This window comes from Falco rusticolus, chromosome 2 (assembly GCF_015220075.1).
Source record: "Falco rusticolus isolate bFalRus1 chromosome 2, bFalRus1.pri, whole genome shotgun sequence".
Lineage (NCBI taxonomy): Eukaryota > Metazoa > Chordata > Aves > Falconiformes > Falconidae > Falco > Falco rusticolus.
In genome coordinates, this window is record NC_051188.1 from 95,499,242 (window position 1) to 95,526,395 (window position 27,154).

The following is a 27,154-nucleotide window of genomic DNA, read 5'->3' on the forward strand; positions in this document are numbered from 1 at the left end:
ACCCTATAAACTGCACACAACTCCCAGGTAGAGTTCTTCCCCCTCATAATCTGCCGGAGTTCTCTACTTACATCTTTGAAGGAAACTCTCAGCTTTGTCTTGACAGGCACTACAGAGCCAGCAGGTAACCCCAAACAGCAGCTGCTTCCTGTATCCAAAGACACAGCTTAGTGCCCAAGTATTTAGTTATTTTATTGCCTGTTTCCTTTGATGTCAGTCCTGAAAATGTCACCTCCAAACGCTGAGCAGTGCCTCCCTCTCTGCATACCTCTGTCCCTCATGGAGTAGCCATGGCACTACCAAAATGGCATCACAAGAAATGTCACTGAGATGCCATTTTGCAGGTTAGGTGATGTGAGATTCTTAAAAACTGCAGTGGATGGCTTCTTAATCCAAGACAACTGAGTTTTGCCTCAGCATGGTAAGTACGAGCTTGTAGAGAAATACACTGTGAGTTTTTTATTCTTTTAAGTACACATTTAGCCCAAATTGCTTTGGTTTAATGTAATTTTCAGCAGGAAATGAAACAAAACAGTTATCTGATGTGCTATACTTGCAGGTCTCCAGACAGTAGGAATATTCAGAGTTGGAAGCTCAAAAAAGAGAGTAAGACAGGTGAGTGATATGGATACACTTTTCCTTCATCAGCTATGATACAAACAAACTTGATTCCTTTCTGTTAAGTGATTTCCTCCCCATCCGTCACCTGGTGAAATTCAGGCTTTCTGGGTCAGTGACTTTATTGTTTTTTTCGTGGCTCACAACAGGCCATTTCCAGCCATCTTTTACATCTGGTGAAATTCTTGTCAGGTTCTCAGCAGTTTAACAGTCTCTGTATGTTTTGCTCTGGAGAAGCAGCACAGGGTTGGAGATCCAAATAGACTACAGCAATGAAATTTTCCAAAGGTTGCACTGTAGGGAAAAAAAAACCTTGGCTGCTAGTTTTATCTCAGAAACAGCTGAAGCTCCCAAAGTAAACCCAAACTGTAAATCTTTTTTGGAAAATTCACAGTATGAGAAAATATGCAAGTACAGAACAATCTCTTTGACCCTCATATTGTTGCTCCAAAATATCACCTTTCTTTTACCCGTTAAACTTGAAGGTCAGAGCAGACCCATCTCAGCCAAATGTTGAAAAAGTAAACATGGTGTACAGTTAGGTTCCAGAGACAAAGTCAGAAGTGGGTATTTCTTCAGCCCTAGATATTACATTGTTATTCCCAGAAGTTGGGAATACATGTTGAGCTAGAGCAGTAGAGAGCAGCTAATGGTTGCATGTTGCTTAGGGAGGGGATGAAAAGTTACAGGAAAACACCCCTGCCAGGAAGTGTAAGACCAAAAAGATCAAGTAGAAGAAAGCAAAAGAAAGCTTGACTGCATCTGATCCCAGGAGTAATAGTTCTTTGTTGCAAAAACTGCACAGCATAACATTTGGCACTCTGGAAGGTTACCTTGGATGGCTAAACTGACTCGATTCTGGCTGGTAGGACCGTGTAGCCTACTGATTTGTAGTTTATTCTCTAGCAGTTTCTATTGCTGAGTGGCTGGCATAACACAAATCTAAAATCATTCATGTTCTGCAGAGGCAGTTGTTAGATCGACACTGAACTAAAGTATTGAAAAGTAAGTTGCCTGTCATTTGCATTACAAGCTTCAATGTCAAAACATACATTGTCATTCAGGGGCGAGTACAATTGCATCACACCTCTGGGGAAAAAGCAGAGGGCTTGTATCATTTACTTGTAAATGAAGCCTCACTTCAAACATTAATGACTTTCACTTCCTTTTACTGTGTTCTCAAAAGCTGAGGAAATCAAGAGATTTGGGTATTTATGTATTCTATTACATGGACTAATTTATTGAACTAGGTGAACTAATATATTTCATTAAACAACATAGAAGCATCAGCTTGGCCTTTGCAGTTACAATAATAAATGCTGTCAACATGAACACATGGGAAAGTCTGGATTCAATTAAAATTCCACTCATGTTCTGAACCATGGAAAGCCAAACCCAGTACTCAGATTTTCTTGTGCTTTTGCAGCTGTTCATTAGTTTTTCTGGTGTAGAAAGTAGGCATAGCTTTGTTTCCCTTCCTCCCGCAGTTATAAAATACCCTATTTCAACTGTAGTTTGTTGCAGTAAATACATAAGTAAATGCATGTGCCAGCAGGGTTTTTGTTTGGTGAGCAGGAAGAGAAAATTTAGGACAAGTGCATCTATTACAAACTGCTGCCTCTATATACAGCGGGGTGTAGGACAGAGATTCCTGAGCTAGCGTTGACTTAAGGTGGTAGGTCTGGTACGTCAGGATGCCAGGTACCAGCTTGTGCCCAGGAACTATACAGATGCTTGAGCAGAGCACTGTTGCTGAGCTTAGGGTGGGCAGCCCTCTGTGCCAGGCCTGGTGACCTGGTGGCAGCTCTGCAGGTGAACCAACTGCTAGACCCTGAGGTTGAGGAGTGACACGGCTGGAGCTCTGCTCTTGCATCCCCTCTCTCAGCACAGATGTCCTCAGCTCTCACATCTTAAGCTGGAGTGGGTGCTGTAGTTCACCAGCTATATTTTCCACAAGTCTGAAACTGTTCCCTGTGAATCAAGTCTGAGGGACCTAAAGTTTAAACCTGGAAATACAGTTTTTAACAGCTGTGGTACCTGGACCTGAAATGTGTCCATCTTTCACCAATGATTATCTGATACTGTGCTAATTAGGACTTCTCTGAGGCCTTACAGGATATCAAATCAGAAGTGCCATATTCAAGACTGTAACAGCGATTTATGATTTAGACAGCTATTTGGGAAGTCTGAATTCCTGATGCAGTGCTAATCTGTTTCCTCAGCTGCTTTGGGGCAGTAATTGCAGAGCAATCTTCTGAATAGAGGTAATTTATGGGGCTCCACAGGGATGTTCTGCATTTGCCACCAGTCTGAAGAGCAGAATTCAGCTGGGAATGAAATCCCCAAGTTGGTGCTGGAAAATCTTTGACCGCAAATCAGCGGGGGAAGCATGAAGAACAATGTCTGATCTTCATAAACATAATTATTCATTATTAGTAATAACTGATATTAATAATGTTAAAAGTAGTCTTAGTAAATAAAAAAGGAGGCTGTAGTTTTTATAGAATACCTTTCACGCCCATTATGAAAGCGTGTTTTCAGCTGAAAATATGGGATTTTCTGCATTCTTCCACACTATACACACTCAAGATAGATTTGTCTGTGGTCAAGGTTTGCCACATATTATCACAGACACATAGTTTGGTTGTGACTTACCTTCTTTCTTCTTTTTGAGATGTCTGTAATAATCTTGGTAAAGAAAGTGTGTACCTCAAATTTCCTCTTGTTTAGTAAGATTTGGATATGCTTACTCTCTGAGAAGATATATGTGAGATCATGATACCTCATAATATTAACAAAGATGCAGAGTTTTCCTAGGAAACAGTTTTAAAACATGTTGACTGTTTTCAAAAGGAACAGAGTAAAAGGTGGAGCTCTCAGTCTGAAGAAAGTATTCTGTTCTTGGTGCTGGGAAATCTCTCCAGAAAGGCAGGCTTTTATCTTTTCATAATGCATGTTGGATGTGGGAGAGGGATTCTTATGCCTTTGGGATGTGTGATGCCTCTGAATTATACAGGATTTGTCTGAGGACTGTAGTTGGAAAAGAGTAGCAATACCTCATAATGGTGTTAGCTTGCTGTCTGTTAACTCCTTGATGATCACTTGGTGAATATAACTAAATTAGGAAGGCAGAACAAGATGTGTGTGGGTAAATGCTGCTGTGAAGTCTTAGTGAACCTGGCTGCTTACTGCTTATGCTTAAATACAGTCTTAAATCACAAGAGAAGTGTGAGTTTGATGGATATTAACATTATTTATTAATTTTTTGGTACGAAAACATAAATTTTTGGAAATGCAGTTTTAGTCCTTCTGGTTCTAAAATGTAGGAATAATGCAATAAATGGTATAAGAAAGCCTTTCTTGCAGTTCTCCTTATTCTCCCTGGTTTCTACCTTTGATATCAATCTTACATTTCTGCAAAAATTATATTTACTTGGGCACATTTTTTTCATAAAAGTGCGCCATATATTAGCTGGAAAGAAAGAATTGTATTTTATTACAGTCTGGTACAAACCTTAAGTTATATATCATGGAATAACCAGCAATTAGACATGAATTACAGCTTTGACCTTACCAAGAACCAGTCATGTCCAAGCTGGAAAGTGAAAATGAGTCAATCTACATCTTAAGAGGTTTTCTGTGTTGGGATGTACTAATTGGGACAACAAATGACTGTGGTTTTGTGTCATGATCTTTTTCAGTTACGTGAAGAGTTTGACCGGGGCATAGATGTTGTATTAGATGAAGAGCACAGCATTCATGATGTTGCTGCTTTGTTAAAGGAATTTCTGCGTGACATGCCTGACCCGCTTCTCACCAGAGAACTTTATACACCTTTCATCAACACTCTCTGTGAGCTCTACAGCGTCTTGATGTAGTGATTTTCAAAAGCTTACCTGTTTGAATTCTTTGTTCTCTACTAACCATATTCTTTTTTTCTTTGCATTTAATACTCTACCCTTGATTTCCTCCAAATATTTGTATAGTATAAATTTGCTGAGGTCTTTCCTTGGTTTTCATATTGTGTAATTATAGCCCATAAAACTAAAACAACAAAGATTTAACTTATTATACCTATTTCTGCCTTTGTATATAGGTGATTCGTGTACCTGTTAAATTCTGACCCTGTCATTGGTTCAGCAATAGCCGATGACAGAGTCCCATTTGAATCCTGGTATCTTAGCACCATTAATGCTTTTAATTTTTAGAGCTGTTTACTGACCAAAATTCCTTTCTGGCTTCACAAACCTAGCTTCAAAGGTTCAAATTTTGTTGTAGTTCATGGTCCTCAAAGCCATCGTATTAAGTACTCCCAAATGTGTTGCCTAAGACCTGAGTCACAGATTTTGGGCAAAGTAAAGTTGGACCCTTAAAGCTTAAACTGCTGCCTCATATGTGTTCTTCAGATTCTTTCAAGCCCCCATTTCTGAGATCCTGCCTCTGTCCCGCATTTGTCACTAGCTACCATTGCGTTTCAGATGGTTAAAGTGATGGTGGTTGCAGAATGCCCCTTATATCTCTAGTTGCTTTTCCAGTCTCCCAGTACCTCTGAAAGATGTGAAATTGTAAGAAAACCCATTTAAAACTACTAGAGTGTAAACCTGACTGGAACGCTTCCCCACAGTGCCTGGTATATACCAGCAACTATACCTAAGTGCATGGAGTAAGTAGAAAATTAAGCAGAATTTTTGTGTCCAGTGACAATGATGAAGTGTGCAACATGGATTTTGCTCTTTTATAGGCTGAGAAAACATCCTATGAGCCTGTGAACAAAAAGTTGACCAACTAAGGCAAAAATCCCCTAACAGTATTTGTTACACCTTTGATAATTCCTTAGAGTATTCTCTTTTTCTTTGGACATTATAAGGAAAATGATCCTTAAACAAAGCTATTCTTATGCCTTCCTTTGGGCTGGCAACAGTGTATTTGTTCTGCCTTTAGGTTAGTTGGAGTAATTTTCTTAGAATGTATTTTTTCCCCTCTTAGTATTAGAGCCAGATGAACAGCTAAGCACCTTACAGCTTCTCATTTATCTTCTACCTCCCTGTAACTGCGATACCCTGCACCGGCTGCTGCAGTTCCTCTCCACAGTGGCTGGCCACGCAGAAGACACCACAGACAAAGATGGCCAGGAGGTAAGTCCTAGTCACTTGTGTCCTTTGGCTTTGCTTAATTAATGATCAGAAAAGAGATCTTTAAAGCTGTGAATCAAACACGATGGTGGCATACCCCTGAAAGGTGGGAGACATTTTATATTCTTGCCTCCACATTTGCCATTTAGTTCTTAGGGCTGTGGAAGTTTAATTTTTATATGACTTAATTAGTAAAGCATCCACCACTTCCTTTGGGAGATTCACAGTGTAATTTGCCTTATTAAGAACATCTAATGTTAGCCATCCATCCCCACCCTTGTTTTATCCTATTATATTCTGTGGAAAAAATACTCACATAGGAAAGTCTCAGGCATTCCAGAGTGTGCTTTTTCATTTTCTTTTCATTCTCTGTTGTTGCTTTCTTATATGACCTTTGGACATAGCAGTACACTTCTGGGTTACCTTAACTTCCGTGTGTGCACTGGGTAGTGAAGAATAAAAAATACAGACGGGAACTCCAACTGTGTCCTTGCAACTGACAGACTTGATCACTAGTTGGAGTCAGGGTCCATCTTTGCCTGTTTTCCTTCTGGCCTCCTTACTGTTGCATTGGGACCAATTTCAGTGGAGAGGTTGGAGGGCACCCACCCCACAGAGACAAGAACACCCATAGCCATGTGGCTGAACTGTGCTGAGCATTCATTCATGCGTGTGCATCTGCGCCATTCACACTACAGAAGATCTGAAAATCCAGGCTTGCCACATTCAGCCAGGAAAAATGCTTGAACTAGTGGGCTGCTCTGCAAAAGGTGGCAACTCTCAGCCTTGAAAGAGGTAGATACAGTCTGTCACTGCTTGACGAAATCGTACTGGTTTATCTGTGGGAAGGACTTCTCTGTCCTCTGAACTGCAGTGGAGACTACTTCTGAGGTTACTTCTGAGACTCTTCTGAAACTCCTGGAGAATTTCGTCTTCCAGATGGAAAACCATGGTGACTTCTGTCAGATTTGGACACCTTTTGCAGTTGGCTGGTTTTAAAAATTGGCACTTTGAGACTGGCTTTTGCCAAATTTCTGTCTTAAGTCCTAACTTCCGATGTGCTGTATGTGACTTCAAGGCCTATTGCGCTTTTAAATCCACTTTAAATGCTGTTATTTTTGTCCTCAGCAAGGAGTTGATAACAAACTACACCGCTATGATGGAAAACATTTAAAAAGAGCAGCCTGTTAACAATTTTACTGTGCTTAAAAACATGTATAAGCCAGCTAAGGCTGTGGTCCCCCTGGTCCTGCAAAGAGTTCTCTGTTGGTTCTGGAATGTACCCAAGAGGATCTTGTTGCAGGGCTAGAGGATGCTGCTTAAGAGAGTTGGTTTGATCCAATAGTTGAATTAAAGGCATTTTCATTCTTAACAGTAGATCAGCTCTGCTACAGGTATTTTGGCAAGACAAATTTATGTAAGCTATCTTGGCAGTTTTGTGAGTATCAGGAATATTATGTGCAATTGGATACCTTTATAGATAATACAGTATTCTGCTCACAATTATTTAAGCTATTAATGAATCATTAGATGAATAAAGGCATACAGGGCAAGAGAAAGTATTTTATCAGATTGTTTGCTATCACTGGAAGGAAAACAGCCAAGCTTTGGCACGCAGGCCCTCTTCACGATTTCAAAAGTTCTTCTCTCACAAAAGATGAAGATGGATGACTAACATTGTTAAAATTACTTATTCGTTTAATTTCAGTGGATATGTTTAAAGCATTTTTTTAAGGGATGCCCCAAGGCTGCCCTTAAGACTCACTGTTTGTACAAACAGCCCGCACATGCAGATCCAGGCCCAGCCAGAAGCTGCCCCTGGCACACTTGAGGCACCGTGTGCCTGTGCGTCCTTAGTGGCTTAGTACTCTGACAGTGTTTAAAAAGCAGGTCACCTGAAAAACAGCCAGGTGCACGGTGCACAAATAAGGGAGTGTGCCATACTAATAGTCATGCTGGTATGAGTCTCTAAAACAAAGAGCCAACATGTTCGTTATGACTGCCCATGCGCCTACTTAGTGCTGATGTCTTTCCAAGATTTCGCATCAGTCCCACCAATAAAAGGAAAAGCTCTTTTTACTGTCATCTCTATGCTGTCTAGTTCAGCTCTGTAAAAAAAATAAACTGGGTACAGTCAGTGCACAGTTGTAAGTTTGACTAGAGTATTCAGTAAATAACCAGCTTAAAACCCAAAATTATACTACTACCTTGAAAAACTTAATTTGATACCACCCATTTCTTGAAATGCAATGTTTACTGCCTCTTTTTGGTGCTTCTTCCAGTCCTTTTTTAAAATTAATTAGTTCAAATGTAACTGAAACAAATGAAAAATAACTCTTGTGATATTTCTTTATTCTGTAAAAAAACCAAACACCTACAAGAAATACTGGGTCAGCAGCTGAAATTCACTTACAGTCTTATATAGGCAAACTGCTGGCATCTTCTGCATTCCCAGAATAGCAACCAAGTGGAAACACAGAAAGGAAGCGCATGACCCCTGTTTTTTGCTCTGTTAAAAGAACAGAAGGGGAAAAAGTAGTCTAATCACAAATATGATAATGAAAATTTTGATTTAATAACCTATATGACATTTTTTCAGGTAATTTCTCTCTAGTCTAGTATGTATTCCTAGCTTTCTACTTTCTCCAAAATTAGGTTACTATTGCTTCTTTAATCACAGAGTTATAAAAGTAAGGAAAAACTAAAAAACCAAACCAAACCAAAAAAAAATCCACCCAACAAGTAAACATTTGACATGTTCTAGGAAGCAAGCAAAAAGACAGGAAAATACAAATAAAAATAATGAGCATGCTCTCTTAATTGTCTGAACTGTTTAAACAGGCAGAAGTGTGTTTTCCCTTCCTGTATCTGTTTCAAATCATGAGTGCTAGTTGAGAAAGCTAACAGTTTTCAGTATTTGGTCCTAAGAGACAGTAATATGTTGAGATGGTGAAGTAGGAGGGAGGTTTCCCCAAGTTCAGAAGTATGCCACTGACAAGCTTCCAGGGAATTAAGAGTAGGCACCACTTCCACCTTCTGTTTCTCCAATCCATTTGAAAATATATCCAAAAAATCCACAGTATTGCAGAGACATCCAAAGAAGGTGTTTCAACTTTTCTGAAAATTCTTAATTTTTTTTATTTGACTAGCACTCGGCTTTGCTTTTGATGAATGAAGCATCTGCCAAATCACAGCAGGGGGGGAGAGAATGTGTGTGTGTGTGTAGATGTGTGTGCATGCATATCTGTATACATTAGACCCTGGGAGGCACCACCTCATTTGCATTCTGTTTTCTAGATTACTGGGAACAAAATGACATCACTTAACCTGGCTACCATCTTTGGCCCTAACTTGTTGCACAAGCAGAAATCTACAGACAAAGAATTCTCAGTTCAGAGCTCAGCTCGAGCTGAAGAGAGTACTGCTATCATAGCTGTCGTACAAAAGATGATTGAAAACTATGAAGCCCTTTTCATGGTAGGTGCATATTTCTTCACATTACTTCTATGCATTTTTAAGTGAAATGAAAAAAATACCTGGTTAGTATTAGTAGACTAGGATGAAATAAACTGTCAAAACTGCATTAGATTAGGGTCAATTATTATTAGTAGAAAAAGTAATCATCTATTGAGGAGAGTGCTTTTCAGTAAGCAACGGTATTAAAAATACGTACTTATATCTTGCCTGGAATGGTTTCTACGTAGAGAAGAGTATCTTCCTTAGAAGGTTTCTGTCTGTGGAAATGCTGAGGTTGGCTATTCAGTTGTATACCAAAGAGTGCACCAGCATTGCTCATTGGTTTTGAAGGCAAGACTGAAAATGACCTTTTAACTATCAGTTTTGGAAGTCAGGGAGCCAATTTTTCTGCAGAGAGTGAGAGATCCTTGGTTAATTTAAGGAACATCCTGTCCTACCAAAGGCATTCTTGTTGGTTGGACGGGGAGGAAGGACAAAGCTTTCTCATTTGTCAGTTGGATGAGAGGAGTAAAACATAAATCTGTGCAGGTCCTGAGCTCCTTTCTGTTCTCTTGCTGAAACAAGGAAGTTCTTCGTAAAAAGGATGATGACCTTGTACTTGGACATGTTGTTTACTTAAGATGCAGCTTAGATAAATCACATTCCTCATGCCTAGCAGTCAGCTGGACAGTTCATTCTGTGGCTTTACCTTTTCCTCTTTTTGTCTATAAAATTGTAGGTCAGATCAATGTGGTTTGTGCCTGAGAATGCCCTGCTCTGGGGTAGCAGAGTCCAGTCAGACCTAGTGGTGGGTACTAGCCTGCCTTCATTTTAATAGGCATACACCTCTAAACAAAATCAGCAGTCTTGAAAAGGCAAAAATAGCTTTGGTTGTTGTGTCTTGAAACTAAGCAGCACTGTATGTTACACTGAGGAGATCGATTCCCAAAGCAGAAGGAACACTGCTCCGGCAAAGTTTCGTGCTGGATACCTTGATGGGAGATGGACAACCCTGGACTGTGGGCATGTGAGACTAATGGCCACATAGTACTGGAAGGGGAAGGTGTCTACCAGATTTCAACAGGGAGAAGAGCATGAGAAAACAGTCACGAGCTCTGCCTATCAGTCTTAGCCTCAAATGAACTTCTTGTGGTTTTCTCGTTGTTTCCCTCACACTGTATTGCCTTTCATTACATCCTTTGCTTTATTTTTATTCTTGTTCCAGTAGACACTCAGCAATCTCTCTCTTTCTTTCTCTTTCTTTCTCTCTCTTGCTCTTTCTCTCTCTTTCTCTCTTTCTCTCTTTCTCTCTCTTTCTTTCTCTCTTTCTCTCTTTTTCTCTCTCTCTTTCTCTTTCTCTCTCTTTCTCTCTCTCTTTTTCTTTCTTTCTCTTTTCTTTTTCTTTTAAATCTTTTCACATTTTGGGGAAACTTTAGGTGCTATTTTTCCTTTCACAGCAGGAAAAGACAGTGACAGAACTGCACTCCTGTGTGAAGGTCTGCTGGCCCAGAGTATGGATGGCACTAGCAAGTTTAAAATAATACTTAAATAAGCATACTTGCAATACTTGAAGTTTTCTTATTGTTTCTCTTTAAGAACATTTTACAGCACAGCCACATCTCGGTACTTAATACTTAGGCACACGTTCTGATTTTCAGTGTGGAAAGAGTGGGGCTAGGTTTAGACTAACCTACATATGGTCTCTTTTAATTGTGATGAATTTGTGCCTTTATCTCTTCAGTGCTTGCATTTTCATCTGAAGGTTAAATGAAGTGTGCAGGGAAAAAAAAGTAGTTTTCTTTTGTTTTCCAAAGTAGCTTTTCAGATTGTGGAGGGAGATTAGAATCAGATTTCAAAATGAGAAGCTAGCTGTGTATAATAGAAAGACAAACCTATCTCAGATGCTCTCCTGAAAGCTGAACTACATTGATGTGAAATTTATAGAAATGTCTAACAGCTGAGCGTCTCTGGGTGCTTTCCCTCTTCCCATTGACATAGTTTAGCAAACAACATGGCAAGTTCTGCCTGTTTCTGGAGTAATATCTAAGCACACACATGATACTTGATTGTGTTAAATTGCTTATTGTTACTATCTTATAAAGCTTCTACCAGGGTTTATTTCATCTTTTTCATGCTTTCAGCAGCAGCACAGAGAGACTCTTTGTATTCTGAAAACAATTAGCCCAGTGCATCATTTCGTAATAGGTGCATTGAAAAGAAAAGATCACATTTGTACATGTAATTGTAATAAAACTCCATTCATTTGAAATCAAGCAGCAGCAATTTGTTTTCCAAACCCATAGCAGTGGGGCCAAACCAGAATTGCTGTTTATACTTGACATTTGTGCTGCTTACAAAAAGGAAAACATCTGGACTGGAGCATTCAGCTACAGCTATAACATACAATGTATTGCTGCTAAGGTGTTTTGGGGTTTTGTGGCTTGGTTTTTTTTCCCCCCTGTTACTTTTGTGTATGGGATGTTATAAAACGCTGATTGGCTTCAGCACTGAAACTGGAACATTTGTGAAATAAAACGTAGGAAACCAAGATTTGTTGTGGCACCCAGACCACAGCCTCGGAATGATTCTGACCTGTTGGTGGATCAGGAAGATTCTGTTTGTCAGAACCACCAAGGATAGTGGGGACTGTTTTTATTAAGCATTTTTCATTCATATCAGTAATACACAAATGTGGATTCCATACAGAAGATGGATTTTAATCTTGCTTCGTTGACATTAATGATGTTAAGGCCTCTCATGTCCAATTCTTAACCATTTCAGTGAGTCTTAGGGATGCATTAAAATGTTTTATGGGAATATATAAAGGAATGTTCTTTGCCAGTCTCTGAACTGTGCCCAGCAGCTGAATGCAGGGAGTCACAACTCGGCTACACTGTGTCATTGACTTGGCATAGAGGATGGAGAACAGCAGTTTAGTCGTGCGTTTTCATCTCTTAGTGTCCAGATCCAGCCCTGCGGCAAAGAAACACTACATAGTATCTGGAAGGTCTTACTTTCACTGTTAGAGGCTACAGTAGCCTCCCTGCTGCAGAGGCAGTGGTGCACTGCCTCTGTGCCACATCAGTAGCAAGGGACAGCACAAAGGAGACGCTTAAAGGGTCCCTCCACCCTTTTGTGTCTCAACAGCTGTGACTATTATGTAGCACCCAGCCCCCAAATCTCAGAATATCTCCTACTTTACTGGAGTCCTGACAACCCCAGAGCCCGCTGATCTGTCCCAGTATGTGCTGAACAGCTGTTACCCCAGCAGTGCGTTGGCTTCCTTCCCTTCTGTCCCTGTATTTCAAGTTCTTAGCCATCTACTCAGCCACAACTTCCAGTTAAACAATTAATAATAGTTATTGCAGCTCTGTAACATCTTCCTGAGGTACCAATATCTCTATAAGTGTAAGTTTATAATTACATGCATGTAATTTCTACACTTGCAAATTCATTAACCGAAGTAAATTGCTGCACAGGAGGAAACCTAAAACCCAGTAGACAGCTAGCAAGGACACCGTCAGTACAAATCTGGTTGAAGGATCATAAATTAATATGCAAGTCCTATAACACAATAGAACTGTTAAGTTTGGGTTTTGCAGATGTTTTCAGTTGGAACTGAACTAACTGTTGGAACTTTTTCAGATTCATTTTTATGGAATGAGAGACTGATATTTTAACTTTTTTTTTTAATAATGGAAAATATATTTATATTTTTTCTGACACAGTCCTCTCAGTAGATTCTTACAAGTTTAGCAACTTCATAAAAAGCTGAACAGTAAGTTATATAAAGGAAGACATGGATTCTGCTTTATCCTCAATCTTTATCTGGAGTTTTTTCTACTCTATAGAAAGGCTGTCTAAACAGAGAAGTTACAGCGCAGCAGACTTCCAAAACTGTATTCCTATAAAAAGAAGATAATTTATTTAAAGACTGTTGTATCAATGCCTTTCAATAAGATATTCTTCCAGCTTTAGAGGCTAAGTACAATTTTTAAAAAAGGAATACATGGTCACACAAGTTTCTCATGTTTTGGATAATTTTGAATTAAATGATGGATATCTTCATTTATTTTCAAATTATTTCCTTTTTTAAAGAAATACGCCTTTTCTGTAACTTGACTCCCTAAATACCTACCAAACCGAGGTGTTCCCCTGAGGAATCTATTAGTAATTCTATTCCTATTCCCCAGGAAATGTCAGGGAGCACAAATGGCCCATGCAGTGTGACCTGAAGGTCAAGAGATTCAGACTCTGACAAATTGCACCCAGAAGCATATTGCACAGTTGATGACCGCTTGCTGCGTTTGCCTTGCCTCCAGTTCTATCCATCATGAGTGAACCTGGGCTGTTAGTTCAGGTTTCTCAGATGATTACGTCTGTTTCAGTGCTTTGAAGGTTGAGTTGAATGTTCCACTGTGATGTGGATAAACTCACTTAAGGATTTGTAAGACTCACGTAAAGCACAATTGGAAGTACCAGGTTTGCTTGGGCAGGTTTTGGAGTGCGATTCCTGCTACCTGCTCAGGAGATGTTGCTATAGCCTGCAGCAGCTGAAGCTATCAATAGCTTTATATCTCCATATAAAGCGCACTAGAGAGAGGTGGCAAAAAAGAAAGGCCAAACTCCAAAGAAGATGATGCAAATCCTGGTGGAGCCTGTTGCTACTACCTGAAGCCCAGAGAGGCTGGACATCCAACAGGGACCCACCCATACATCTAAGTTATGGACAGATTAACTTTGTAATTACTCAGGTTCTGATTGAGCATAAAACAGGAATTTAAATGCTTCTAGATCTCAGGATTTGGCTACATGGATACCTGAACATTAAATGTTTGTAAGACTTAATTTAGAAAAATGTTGGCCTTTGGCAGCTCTCACTGAAATGAAGCAAATTAAGAACTTTATTGATAGAACAGTAACCATGCAATTTCCATATGAGGACATAAATAAGTCAAATGCCACAGAATATATGAAGAAGTATTCTCCTTCCTGTGTAATTACATTTCACATTTTTTTCTAAAAGAAAAGAAGTACAGTTGCTTGGAATGGAAATCGGTAAACGTCCCCAGACCTGTGAATAGGGACTGTAAGGTGAGGACCTTAAACTGAAGCTTTTGGGATTGCAATACATGAGTGATGCTTCTGTTCTTATCAGAGATAGTACCTAACTGAAATATAAATAATATAATAACTATATATAAATAATACCAATGGGCTGTTCAACAGTGTTCAGCATTTGACATTGTACGAAGTGGTCTTTGGTCCTTTTCAGCCTGTTGTTACATGCAATTTATCTTTTAAGTGGAAGCTTCTGAATATTTATTTTATATACTCTCCATAAATGCACTTGTACTTGGTCTTTTAGATTAAGCATAGTACCAATATCACTGTAAATTAAAGGATATTAATCTCCAACTATTTTTTGTTGTCTTCATAGGTTTCCCCTGACCTACAGAACGAAGTGCTTATTAGCCTGCTAGAGACTGACCCAGATGTTGTGGACTATTTGTTGAGGAGGAAAGCTTCCCAGTCATCGTGAGTAATCTGTTTTTTCATCATCCCTGTTTCTGCTGGGAATTTCTTTCTCCCACTAGAAGCATTCAAAAGGTTCTAGTTATCCACAGCTCTTCTGCACTCTCTACAGTGGCGTAGAAATATCCTCCCTATTACACAGACTCTGCCAAAGAAATTATGACTCTTGTACAGTGTTTTCTAAAGACAAACCTTGTTTCCCTATTCAGAGGAAAGGTTGCGTTCTGCTGCAGAGAACAGAATGACATGTACATAAAAATATCCAGTGCACTGTTACCGGACAGGATGTATTCTAGTAATCTGCTGGTTCATGTCTTCTTGGGTTTGTTGTAGTCTTCAGTAACAGGAGACGTGTACTACACTATCCTTGAAACACACCCTAGAGTGCCTTAACATCATCACAACTAGATGTTTCACCATTTGTCATTCTTTTCCTATTGTATACACGTAGGACATTGTAAACAAGTCAACTGTTGCAACAGCAGGTTTACGGAGACTCTTTGGATATTATTTAATTGTAAACTCTGTGAAAGATCTGAAGAGAAAAAAAATCACACCAATCACTACTGCGATTATGATACATAACATATTCCAACTTTGTGTATGGTGTATGTATGCCTACACTCATGTGCCTTAACACTATGAGTTTGTACATTTGAATTAACAGGATTCCTGGTTTTCTCATGGGAAATACAGTCATTGCCTTTATTCTAGTGAATCCCAGTATGTCAGACCCCAAAATCACAAAATTTGACAACCTTGCTTTAAGTAATTTCTAAGAGGTTTCCTAGACTCCAAACTCTCTGGGACAGATTGGACTTTGTCTTCCTCTGTGTGTGTAAAGTGCCTAGTGCATTCAGAATATAATTAAAATTGAATTTGTACAGCCAGGTAGCTATGATTTTTTTCTCTCCCTCTGAACATTGTATAGTTGGAGGTAATGTAATAGTGTGCCTGGCTTTAAATGAAGAGGTATAACACATGGGGGAAAAAGCTTTCCTTAATTATAAAAATTAAAAACAAAAATACATGCAGTATATATCGTGTTGTAAAGGATTTTATTAGTTTGTTGACTTAACCACATGAGCACATAACATGCAGTAGCAAATTATCACAGATCATCTAATTTGTGGTAACTGTCTCGGTGTGTTTCCTTAGTGTACCACAGACCTGAAATAATTTCAGTTAGTTTGTGTCTGACTGACAAGTAACCATTTGTATAGTTAGATCACAGTAAATGCAGGATAATTTGAGGTGTGTTAGCTGTCTATTACACTTGTTTCACATTTGCCACGAGCCAAGACCACAATTAGGAGAGACACTGCAAATCATATTGGTAAAGTCTGTAGAGACTTCTTTCTTTAAGCCCTCAATTTGGAATGATCATACTCTTTCTAACTCAAGCTAATAAAAACCTTCATGCTGGATTTCACCATCTATATTATTTAAAGGCTTATATAAAATTATATCTCACATATGGCTACGCATATCAATTGAGCACAAATTTGTTGCAAATCATTGTGGATGTAACAGATTATTGTTAGATCCTGTTTCCTTTAAGTTAGTTGACCTTTCCTTGAGCTTCCTTAGTTTTTAGCCAGCATGCACACCTACAGGAGAAAATGGATCTTTTGTACAAAGCTGGTCACGACTGACAAAAGGGGTTTTGTAAGAAAACATTATGAAACCAAATAGGAGCACTAGTACCAATTTACTCTATTTTCAGTAACTGGCAGATGAAATATCACTGAGATAGGCAAAAATTCACTGTCATTTTTCTTCTACTCTGCTATCATGTAAGTTATTTATTCTTAATGTTAATGAGATGTTTTCACTGTGATTGCAACTTCTTTGTTAAGATATTCCAGGGAATTAGAGGGAATATTGCTTAATGTTACTACTAGGAGTGTGATGCTCTTAAGAGATTAATTTATTTCAGAACTTAATCTCCATTTTGAGGCTTGTATTTGTTGGTTATTTTTCCTGTAAGAAATGTGTGGCAGCAGACAACAAGAAGATGTTTGTCTTGATTTGATAAAAATGAGCCTCCAGAATACATCCTTACTACTCTTGGAAATTTCCTGGTCGTGTACTCAAGATCTAAATTTAGATCCATGGAACAGAAAACTTTACATATTCTTGAGACAACCTTTGTCAGAAAAGCTAGTTGGCTGCATAGCGTAGAGTATGGAATCAATGTCGAGACTTTAATGTCATATTAATCACTCTGAAGGTCCTGCTTCTGCAATTGCCCTCACATTTCTGCTTTTGATGTCATTACAAATGCTTTCTTCGCTCTGATCTAACAGAGAAAATGCAGTCTCTTTTCCTCCCCAGAGGACAACAGTTCAGATGATCCTCAACTTTCAGTTCTCTTAAGAGCTGAGCATCATGAATGGTGTTTCAGGGAATTTGTGGGAGTTCTTCATGGTAAAGCACTAATTACCATTGGCGGCAATTTTGAAGTGTGCTTTTGTGGATGACTTCCCAACTTTTTTGTATGTTGGCTTGATGACAATGGAATTTGAGGTTTCCAGCTGTAAGATGAAACATCTTTAACACAAAAATAAAATATGTTTCTTACAATTATTTACTGCTTATCATGGTTAGTGGTCCTTTTAGCGTAAATGAGTTTCAAAGTTGCAAAATTTTCAAATTTCTGTGATGATGGGTTTTAATCCATCCTAACCTGTGGCACAAAGACGAAGCCATACAATAGGCCATACAGTATGCATAAATGCAGTTTTCAAAGCTGCACAGGCTCCTTGAATCACTGAGTCCTCTACCCTGCATGGCAGTAGCAACCACGTCATAGTCCCATAATAATCTGTTTTGTTAGTGGTACCTGCGTTGCTCAGATGTGGGTGGGAATTACTACTGCACATGCTGCCAAACCATCACTGTATGATTTACCTCTTGTAAAACATAATTGTTTTCCCACTCAGAAGCTTTAACGTATAACAGAAAAGGATTTCTGCCAAAACCAGGAAGGGATTTCCTGTTCTGATGACCTTGATACCAGTAGGAAAGTAGGAAGGAATATCCCTGGTAGAAGTCATTATTATTAACATTTTTCCAGTTCACCCATGCAAGTAGACTCTGGTGGATAACATCAGTGCAGAAGTTAATGCCAGTTAAAAAGGAAAGCCCAAGACTCCTTTATAGTGTAGTTGATTTTTGTTTTGGAATCAAAAATAGTATTTTTGAACACATGTGGCAGAAGGAACATAGGTTCCTTCTGCAGTTTCAGTTTGTATGTAACCACTTTTTAAATCTTTTCCTTAATGTAGTTCATAACCGCTAGGAAATGCTTCACTTGCCTTTCCATTTCTCACATTTGATAGTACATAATCTTCTATTACTCTTTGTGGACACTGTAATCTGCCCCTATTCACAGACTGCGTCTAGGCTAGTGGGTACTTTGTGCAGTATTTATGTTTGCCTCCTGATTTAGTTTCTACCCAGCATGTGGATAGAGAATTTCACAGCTATGCAGGGAAAGATGAAGTTTGAATTTTAGTGAACATCCATTTGCTTCTGAACTCTAACCATAAGGCAAACAGATGCAAAAGTTTTGTTTTAAGGAATATGTGAGAATTCATTCTTTATTTGGAAAGATGCAGGCCAAATTCTTCTGGAAGTTGTGTTTTATTTTGTTCATGAAGAGCATGGTGAAGCTGCAAATGTATGAGAACAATTTCCAACTTTAAAGCATTCAATCCATTTTGATAGTTTTTTGTAGTAAGATTGGCAGAGTCCACTGGAATTTTCTTTGATTTTTAAAACTATTTTTTCTAAACAAATTTGGAAGTGACATTATATATATAAAATTGTGTGGGCTTACTAGCAGAAACGGTAAATGAGCTTAAACACATGAACATTTGGATCTTTCCAAAGACTTGACAGTTTCCATTCAAGTAAATTTTTATCAGGATCTCTGTCTTGAGAAGAGATAGACTATAACAGATCATTCAAGGTAAGACATGAAATCGGTGTTTCACAAAGCTTGAGTTTATGTTCTCACATTCTTTCATTTCCATTTCTGTTTCCCTTATTCCTTGTGTTACCTTGCCATGGCTAAGTGGTGGTATACCTCTCTCTTTATCCTGTGTAACACAATTAGGTTTTGATCCTGCAAAGATTTACATGCAATAAGCCTTATTGGTGTCACTGCTAAGTATGTCTGTATGCTAGCAGGGTGAGGTTTAGATGACATTCAGTCTGGAAAGCTGGAAAGACCTATTTGATCATAGGATACCTACATATATCCAACATTTCTCCCTTTTTCTCTCAGGTATTTCTGGTTCTTCTAAAATTGCCAAGACATTGCTTAAATCTAATCTTAACTCACACTCACTGTACAAGCTTTTTTAGAACCTAGGAGGGCAGAAAGAAAGGAGTAAGGGAGATAAAAGAGAAAAAAGATTTGTGATAGAATTGTACGTGCTTAAAAGACAAGAAATCTTCAGTGTGTGGCTGTTTCTGATTAGTGTAATTTATACTGGACTCATCTTCAGAGGAGAAGTTGAGATAGGAAGTTACATAATTGGGGCATGATTTACTTTTTTTTTTGTTGTTTGTTTTTTAATAATTCCCCAGCATTACTGTATCAAGCACATTAGGAAGCCTGGGACAGCAGTACTTTGCCAAATGGCAGCTCTGGGGTTTTGAGTTTGCCCCAGTTAATGTTCAGGACCAGTTCAGGGATGGATTTCTTGCTGGAAGTTACCAAGGAGGAAATTTAGTTGATCCATTCCCAAAGCTTTATGATTGCTCTTACATGGGGGGAAAGGAAGGCATATTGAATCAAATAGTAATCATGATGTTGATGTATATATTTTACATTTTGGGACGTGCAATGTGTAAATCAGCCAGGAAGAAAACCCGAACAGCTTGAAAGTGGTGTTTTTTCATTATTTCTGTATTAATATTTAGTGTGCTGTGGCTAGCCTGTCTTACTACTGTGTGTTTTCTTTATTTTCTTTCTTCAGTTTTATTTCATTTGTCTGGAAAGAGGGTTATTGTTCCATAACAAGCAATGTGCTTTGGCTGCTTACTGAGTTCAAGCTCTCTTTGGATTTTACTCTGAGAAGAGCCAACCATTTTCAGTCCACATTTACAAGAATGAGCCACTGTCATATCATAGTCAATTAGGGCAGATATTAACGTGAGGTCACTGTGAGTAGTTTGACTCAAGAGAAGCGAAAGATAAGCATCTAAGAAACAAAGATCAAAGTGCAGAGAAGTGAAGAATGAGTAATAGAAATATAAATTAGGGAGTGCCAACAGGAAAAAACTATTGTTTGTTTACAGAATATTTCTCTATATTCTTTGGGAGGTTCAGTGACTCGTGGACTGCCTCTTATCTGTGTAGTAAAATCTTAACGTTTCAAAAAATCACCCTCAATGTTCCCAGCATGTTTCAAAAAGAGAGCTGTCTCTCTGAGCCTTGGCTGTACTTTATGGGGAGGTTGTTCGCCTTCTTTTGTCAAAATTAAATGCAGACCATGCTCTTGGTGACGTAAAGGTGAAAAGGTAAAAGACATAGAAGTTATCAGCAGAGCCAATTGTTTGTTGCCCCCATCAGAAGTACAGTAGATACATCTTTTTGTCCCCTGTAGAATATTTACCTTCTGATGGCTCTAGAAGAGCATCCTTACAGCGTGAGAGACAAGCTAAGGAGTTTTTTTGATTTCTCTGACTGTAGTGCTCAGAGTGGAAGAAGTGATTTTAGCATACTGTTTAGCATCAAACTAATCTTTCCTATCATGCCCTCAGATTTACTCTTGCAACAAGCTAAATTGTCAAGGTAACATAAGGAATTGATTCACTGTTTAATTTCCTGTGGTGAATTGTACGGTTGTGTGTTTTTTGTTGTTTTCTTCCTTGACAGCAGCATCTTTTGATTTTTAGTGGCCTCTGCTGGCCACTTCATGGCAAAAGTTTTACTCATAGAAAATTCACCTCTGTACTGCTTCTGAAGTGTTTTCATTTCAGCAGCTGTTGTCATACTTCTGTATTTGATTTTATTTTTATTATATACAACTCATATGTAGCTGTGAACATAAAGCATTTTTTATTAACAGTAGTTTGTTTATCAAAATTTCTCAGGAGCCCTGAGATGCTGCGGTCAGAAGGTTCCTACTCCACAGGAGGAAGACATTCTTCCACGGACTCCAATAAAGCTTCAAGTGGAGACGTCTCCCCTTATGACAACAACTCCCCGGTACTCTCGGAGCGTTCGCTGATGGCAATGCCAGAAGAGGTTGCCCACAGCCCAGATAAGCTGTTCAAGGTACCCGAACAGTACACGCTGGTTGGACATTTGCAGCCTAAGACAAAGGAGAATTCTTCTGCATCACAGGCTGGAAAAGGTAGAGTACGTCCTGCTCGTTTTCCTCTTCCTCAGTGACCGATGGGGGGTTCTGGAGCAGCTGAAAAAGTGTCATTTTTGTATTATCAGCTACCAGGATTTGAAGGACAATAGTATAAATAACCTTACAAAAAATGACTGACTAACATTCTTTTGTTGTGTTGAGCCCAAAGGGTCTGTGCTCAGCCCTCCTCCTTAGCTCAGCCAGCTGTCGGGGATGCTCTTGGTATGGCATTTATCAAAACTTGGAGATATTATTTAGGAAAATAGAAATAGGTATTTCAAGTTCTGCTCCATTAATAACTGCAAGGTTGTGGTCTGGACCTTGGAAAAATCTGAGACTTTAAGATGTCAAGCTACAAATTTTCTTCAGCACCCTCTCGCTGGAGAACACAGCTGATCTGCACAGTATTACATCTGCTACCAATTACATACCTAGCAATACGAGTGCAGGAATCCATAATTTTCAAAGCTATCTAGGGAGCGCACACCTGAATCATTTCTTCTGTAAAGATCTGTGGTTTAAACTGATAACTCACCGGCACTTCAAGATGTGTTTCATTTAGAAATATTTTATTAAAATAATTTACATTCAAGAAGAGCATATTTAATGAGCCAAACTTTAAGAACTTTCAGTGCTCAGGGGTGCAGATAACTGTTTGGTGGTATTTTTAAAGCTGTTTTAGAGGTACTGGTTAGGCACTTAATTCCCCTTGGAATTAATGAGATTTGGACTATTATTGCAATTATATGCTTTATAAATGCCAATGGGCATTTATCTTCTGTATTCAGCATCTGAATTTCTGAATAGGTTTCAAAATTTGGTCAGATTTCTATCAAGTTATGAACAGGAAATTACATTAAGTTTTATCATATTAACCATCTTTTGGACTTTACTATGTATCACAACGATACTGGACCATGACCAATTAGGAAATTCCTTTCCTGCCAGATGGAGTCAGAAAAAAGGATGAAACTGTTATAACCCAGCACAATGCCTGATGCGCACATTTCATTAAATCTCTGTTCTGTGACAGCACTTTTGCCTAAGACCCGAGGGATGCTGCAGGTTGATAGAGCGTGCCTTACAGTGACACCTGGGGCTGGGCTGCCTGAGGAAGCTTTGCCATTCTTTCCATAAAAAAGCACAAGGGCTACCTTCTGTTGACCAAATCCTCCTGTTCTTGTGCAAATTCTCCAACTGACTTCAGTAAGGCAGAGGCCTCCGGGGAAATTCCACTCTCTCAGCAAACTCGGGCATCCTGCCGGTACAGAGTTTACTGAATCTGTTACAGGAGCTGAGCCTGAAACAGCAAGTAACTGAACAAGTACATTTGAGATGTTTGTGTTAGGTGTATGGTAAGTCAGATGCTAGTATATGTTAACAGCTCTGATACCTTACATAAGGTTTTACTGTTCCATTTGTATGATTCTAAATAATGGCTGTAAGAGGAACAATTCATCATCATCATCTTCCTGGTCTTACTGCTATTTAGGTGTTTCCGAAGATCATTTTGATATCTGGGGCACCTGGCATTCAACGCTGAAAAGTGGCTGCAAAGATCCAGCAGTGACAGGTCAGTTATTTCTCAAGTTTTAAGCCAAAATCTAGCAAAGACATAAAACAGTTTCTTGGGTTTGAGAAATCGCAGTGAAACCAGTAGGATAATTCAAATTGTCCCGAGTCGAACTTTTAAAAAGTGACTGTTCAATAAAATACAGAGGAGCACAGTGGTTATACAAATGTGGCGACATTTCAAACCATCACAAGATAATTATTAAATTAATTTAAAAAATAGTTTTATATTCTTCTAAAAATCATTGGAAGTGGACGGCCAGTGGGGATTTGAGAGTGGCTGCCACAGTGGCAGAAGCACAGGCTGTGAGGTTGGCAGCCCTGGGTGTTGACCCTGCTGCTGGGTGGCATGGGTCCAGCAAGTCCCTGACCTGTCCTGCCTGTGTTTTTCTCCCATCTGCACCTGCCTCACAGAGGAACTGTGAGACTAAAACACAGCCCTGCTTTTCAAGCATTTGAAGGATGTCAAGTGCTGCAAGGCTTTATGTCAGAGCAAAGTATGAATCGCTGAGTAATATATTAGACATGGTTCAGAAAGATGTAGGGCTGCTGCCCTGTGTCCCCATGCTCAGCTGGTGGTGAGGCTGATGCACCTTCAGTTGCATTGCCTGATGAGAAAAAATCCCATCCCTCTTCTACAGCGTGATGCAGGGGAAAAACAATAACTTATTAAACGTCACGTAAATGATTATGCAGACTGATGTCTTTCTGACTTGGCCCTCAGGTTCTTATGGGAACATTTATGAAAGCAGCTTGCTGCGACCTGGACAGTGCTTTCTTTCCCAGGGGAACCTCGCCATGTATTCTCCTCGGTGGCAGGGCAGCTCCTGTGAGTTGGACACTGGCAGGCAGGTCATGCGAAGGAGCCAGACGACTGCTGCCATTCCTGAGTGTCAGCTCCATCCCGCGGTGTCTCGGGTGTGCAGTAACCCACAAATGGAAGTTGGCAGTAGGAGTTCAGACCTGTCACACTCGAAGTCGGAGCAGCATTTGACTTTAAGCAGTGTGGAGGACCTCAGTGATCGTGACTCAAACGCAGGTTGTTCTCAAAGCACAGCCAAGCCCTCCTACAGAAAAGAGCGGCCACCACCACCCTACCCGGGCCCAGCGAAAACAAGCTCTGCATTGTCACAACGATCGAGCGTTTCTTCAACGTTGCACTCTTTGTGGAGACTTCAACGCCAAGAAAAAAGTTCAGGGACAAGAGCAGCTGGAGGACCGCCAGCCAAAGACCCTGACCAGGCCACCTCCAGGCAGGAGCAGCCAGCGCTGCACACCCAAGCGGGTCACATCCATTCCATGGCACCTCACAGTCAGAACAGGAAAAATGTTTCCGAGGCAGACTGGCATGATTGGCAAAGGGAGAGGTGGCAAATTTGGGAGCTATTGTCAGCTGACAACCCTGATGCCCTCCCAGAAACTCTTGTATGATCAGACTCGGCAGAACCACCACTCATACCTATGCCTCCGTCTCATAGGAAAACAACAGTGACAGTGGAAAATGGGGAGGGCTTGTTTGTTTTATACCGACTGAATTGCATATACGTTTTTTTAAACTTTGTTCACTTTAATTTCTTTAACAGCACTGTCAGGCAGTCCATTTACAAATACAGTATGTTCCTGTTTTTCAGCAAGCTTTTGAGAAAAAACAAGATGCAAATTTTAGTCTAACTCTGTATGCATACTCTGTGTATAAGATAAAACTTGCTTTGATGTTGCTAAAATTGTATTTATATATCTGCAGTTTTGATGATTGTATATTCTGTAATGGGTATTGTATGATAATCATGTATTATGTTTTCATATACAGATGTCAATCAATCATGACTGCTTTTTTTAAAAAAATCACTGCACTTACATTACCGTGATATGCATTGGAATTCTATAGAAAGTGCACAAGCTGGTTTCTGTGCTTATATAAAAAACCCCACCCTGTTAAAAGGGGGAAGTTGTTCCTCTTCTCTGCCTATTGAAAAAAACACTAAAATAGAGTGGAACATGAAAAGCCATATATTTTATAAGGGTAGTAGTGAGCTTAGAGGGGAAAATACCAAATATTTTTTTCTTATAAATATATTTGCAAACAAAATTAAAATTTGATACAAGATTGTACAAATATTTTTTTAGATTCTGGTAGAAAGCAGCTCAGAGAATCAACTAAGAGCAAGACCGTGCCTAAACCAACTAAGGATGTAGTGCAAAGGTCTGCCCTGCCATTCTAGAGGAAAACCAATGTTATGTATACAGGATATAATATATATATTTATAAATGTATGATTTTATGTATTGTTCTGAAACAATAAACTGGAATCCAAATTTTAGAAACCCAAACCCAATAAATTGAGGTGTGTAACAACTAAGAAAGGATATGGCTTTTCCTTTGACATAACAAAGCTTCAGCATTAAGAAAGTTAGAGAAAGAAAGTAATAATGCAGACAGACCTATGAAAGGGAGTCACACAGAGTTTCAGAAAGGAACATGGAATTTGGAGACGGTCACAGCTGCATTTCTATAAATATTGTGCCAAAGTCTGGGTCAATAGTATTTCTTCAGTAACTGTATGTTGCGTTGTTAAATGTTGCTGTTTTATACACGTTCTGGTGTTTTTAAATTGCAAAATTTTTTATGGCCAGCAGGTGGCAATGTACTTCAGTATTCTAGAGAAAGTTATCACTTGATAAGGGAAAGTGTATCATATAAAAAGAATTTTATAAAACATATTAGTCTTAATTTTAATGAAGTTGGAGACTTATTCAGTGATGTTGTCTTTAAGTTCTTTCTTGTGCCATAATGACAGAATAAAAAGCTAAGCAAAACACTGAGCATTTTTTTTGCTCCTTTTTTTGAGGTAAGGTTTATGTAAAAATTAATGTATTTTTATTACATTCTTGAGTATCTCTGTGCATGTCGTGGTTTAACCCCAGCCGGCAACCTAGCACCACACAGCTGCTTGCTCACTCCCCCTCACCTAGAGGGATGGGGAGGAGAATTGGAACATCTAAAAGGCTTAGGAGCTTAAGGACCACTTTCAAGTAAGACTTAAATATACAAGATTCAAGGTTTTACTTGAGTTTTAGGCTTAAAATCCATCATATAAACAGTCTGCCCATCATAGCTCCATTTCCCAAGTAAAGTTATAAGATAAAGCACCAACGCAAGTAGAAAGGGGCAGGATTTGGCCTTTGACTGTTGTAGCACTGTCAGGCTCTTTTTATAAATACTGCATTCAGACTGAATCTCAGTTCTCCTGGTGGTTGCAAGGCTTTTCCAAATACTATCTTGATATGAGACTTGATAGGAGAAGGTTCTTGCATGTAGCCTGTTGCAGCAGCTCTGTGTCAATTTATTACCAAAAAAAAGTCCCACCCCAAATTAAAAAGAGTGGAATATAAAGAAGGACAAAAATGAGCTCTCGTGACCAATCTTCACTATTTGATCTAGTCTAAGGATTATCTCAGCCTTGATACAAATTTGCTACGGGAAAGTAAAGCTCCCTAACAGTCCTCAAAACCAGCCATATCGTAAATCCTGCTGCAGAAGATAACTCTATTCACTAGATGTCCATCTCTTCATTATAAATCCCTTTCTAAATACAGAAGCATCTGCACATTTTTAACATTTTTAGTGAAAGATGTCTAATGATTACTGACTCCTAAAGAGCTTGCTTTTTGCCAGTACCTCTCTCTGTACATATATGTCTATACTACCATCTATATGGAGTTTATGTGAAAATGGAGGACAAAAAACAAGGCCACTGCTGGAGGACAACCTTGTCTGCACACATTTTGATATATAATTGCTTGGAAGAAGAGAGATATAGAATAAATTCTGATGAATTAAAGTAACACTTGCCAAGATTACATTGTTTCTTTCCCTTATTTTCATTTGAACAGGACAGAGCAAAATTGTAATGGGCAGGTTAACGATGTAGTAATTTTTAGTTATACCTCTTTCCAGGTTGAAATCGGTGACATAATTTCTTTTGATGTCTTTTTTTTTTTTTTTTTTTTTTTTTTTTTTCAGAAGAAATGTAGCCATGAAAGGTGGTTTCTGGGTTTATGTTAGCTTATAGATCTGTGTGGGCTATTCCATTTTAGATCTCCATGATGTTTTTCATCCTATGACACATGCTTTTGTACTGCCCTTAATATTCCTCTTACGGGAAGAGTCTGTAGTGTGGGGATATCAGAGCCTTTTCTCTGACTTGGGAAGCAGGATTCCTGTTGTAGCAAAAGGGTCACAGGCCTCTGCTTCAGTAAAGAGCGTGGTAGAGAAGGTCTCTTCCCCGAGGTCTCGAGGCCTCAGGGCAAACTCCTGCAGCTCAGTTCCCTCCCATCACTTCCTATTGCACTATGCTGGTTCTTACCTAGGACTGGAAAAACAACCTCTTTTCCATGTTGGGGGAGAGCTGGGAGGAGTGTGCTGCACTCACAGGTGAGCCCAGGAGAGATGAGATGTGGGTG

The 27,154-nt window shown here is 39.2% G+C and overlaps 1 protein-coding gene across 4 annotated transcripts in view; it reads left to right on the forward strand.

The window, feature by feature from the left end:
- Positions 1 to 26,551, forward strand: part of ARHGAP6 (Rho GTPase activating protein 6) — a 336,609-nt gene extending 310,058 nt beyond the window's left edge. For all 4 annotated transcript variants that reach the window (XM_037377475.1, XM_037377477.1, XM_037377476.1 and 1 more), the window contains 8 exons: positions 560 to 615; positions 4,320 to 4,470; positions 5,605 to 5,753; positions 9,048 to 9,227; positions 14,647 to 14,744; positions 20,853 to 21,115; positions 22,611 to 22,691; positions 23,415 to 26,551. In XM_037377475.1, the coding sequence (XP_037233372.1) occupies positions 560 to 615; positions 4,320 to 4,470; positions 5,605 to 5,753; positions 9,048 to 9,227; positions 14,647 to 14,744; positions 20,853 to 21,115; positions 22,611 to 22,691; positions 23,415 to 24,121 (1,685 nt within the window). In that variant the 3' untranslated portion in view covers positions 24,122 to 26,551. The remainder of the gene's footprint in view (positions 1 to 559; positions 616 to 4,319; positions 4,471 to 5,604; positions 5,754 to 9,047; positions 9,228 to 14,646; positions 14,745 to 20,852; positions 21,116 to 22,610; positions 22,692 to 23,414) is intronic.
- The last annotated feature ends 603 nt before the right edge of the window (positions 26,552 to 27,154 follow it).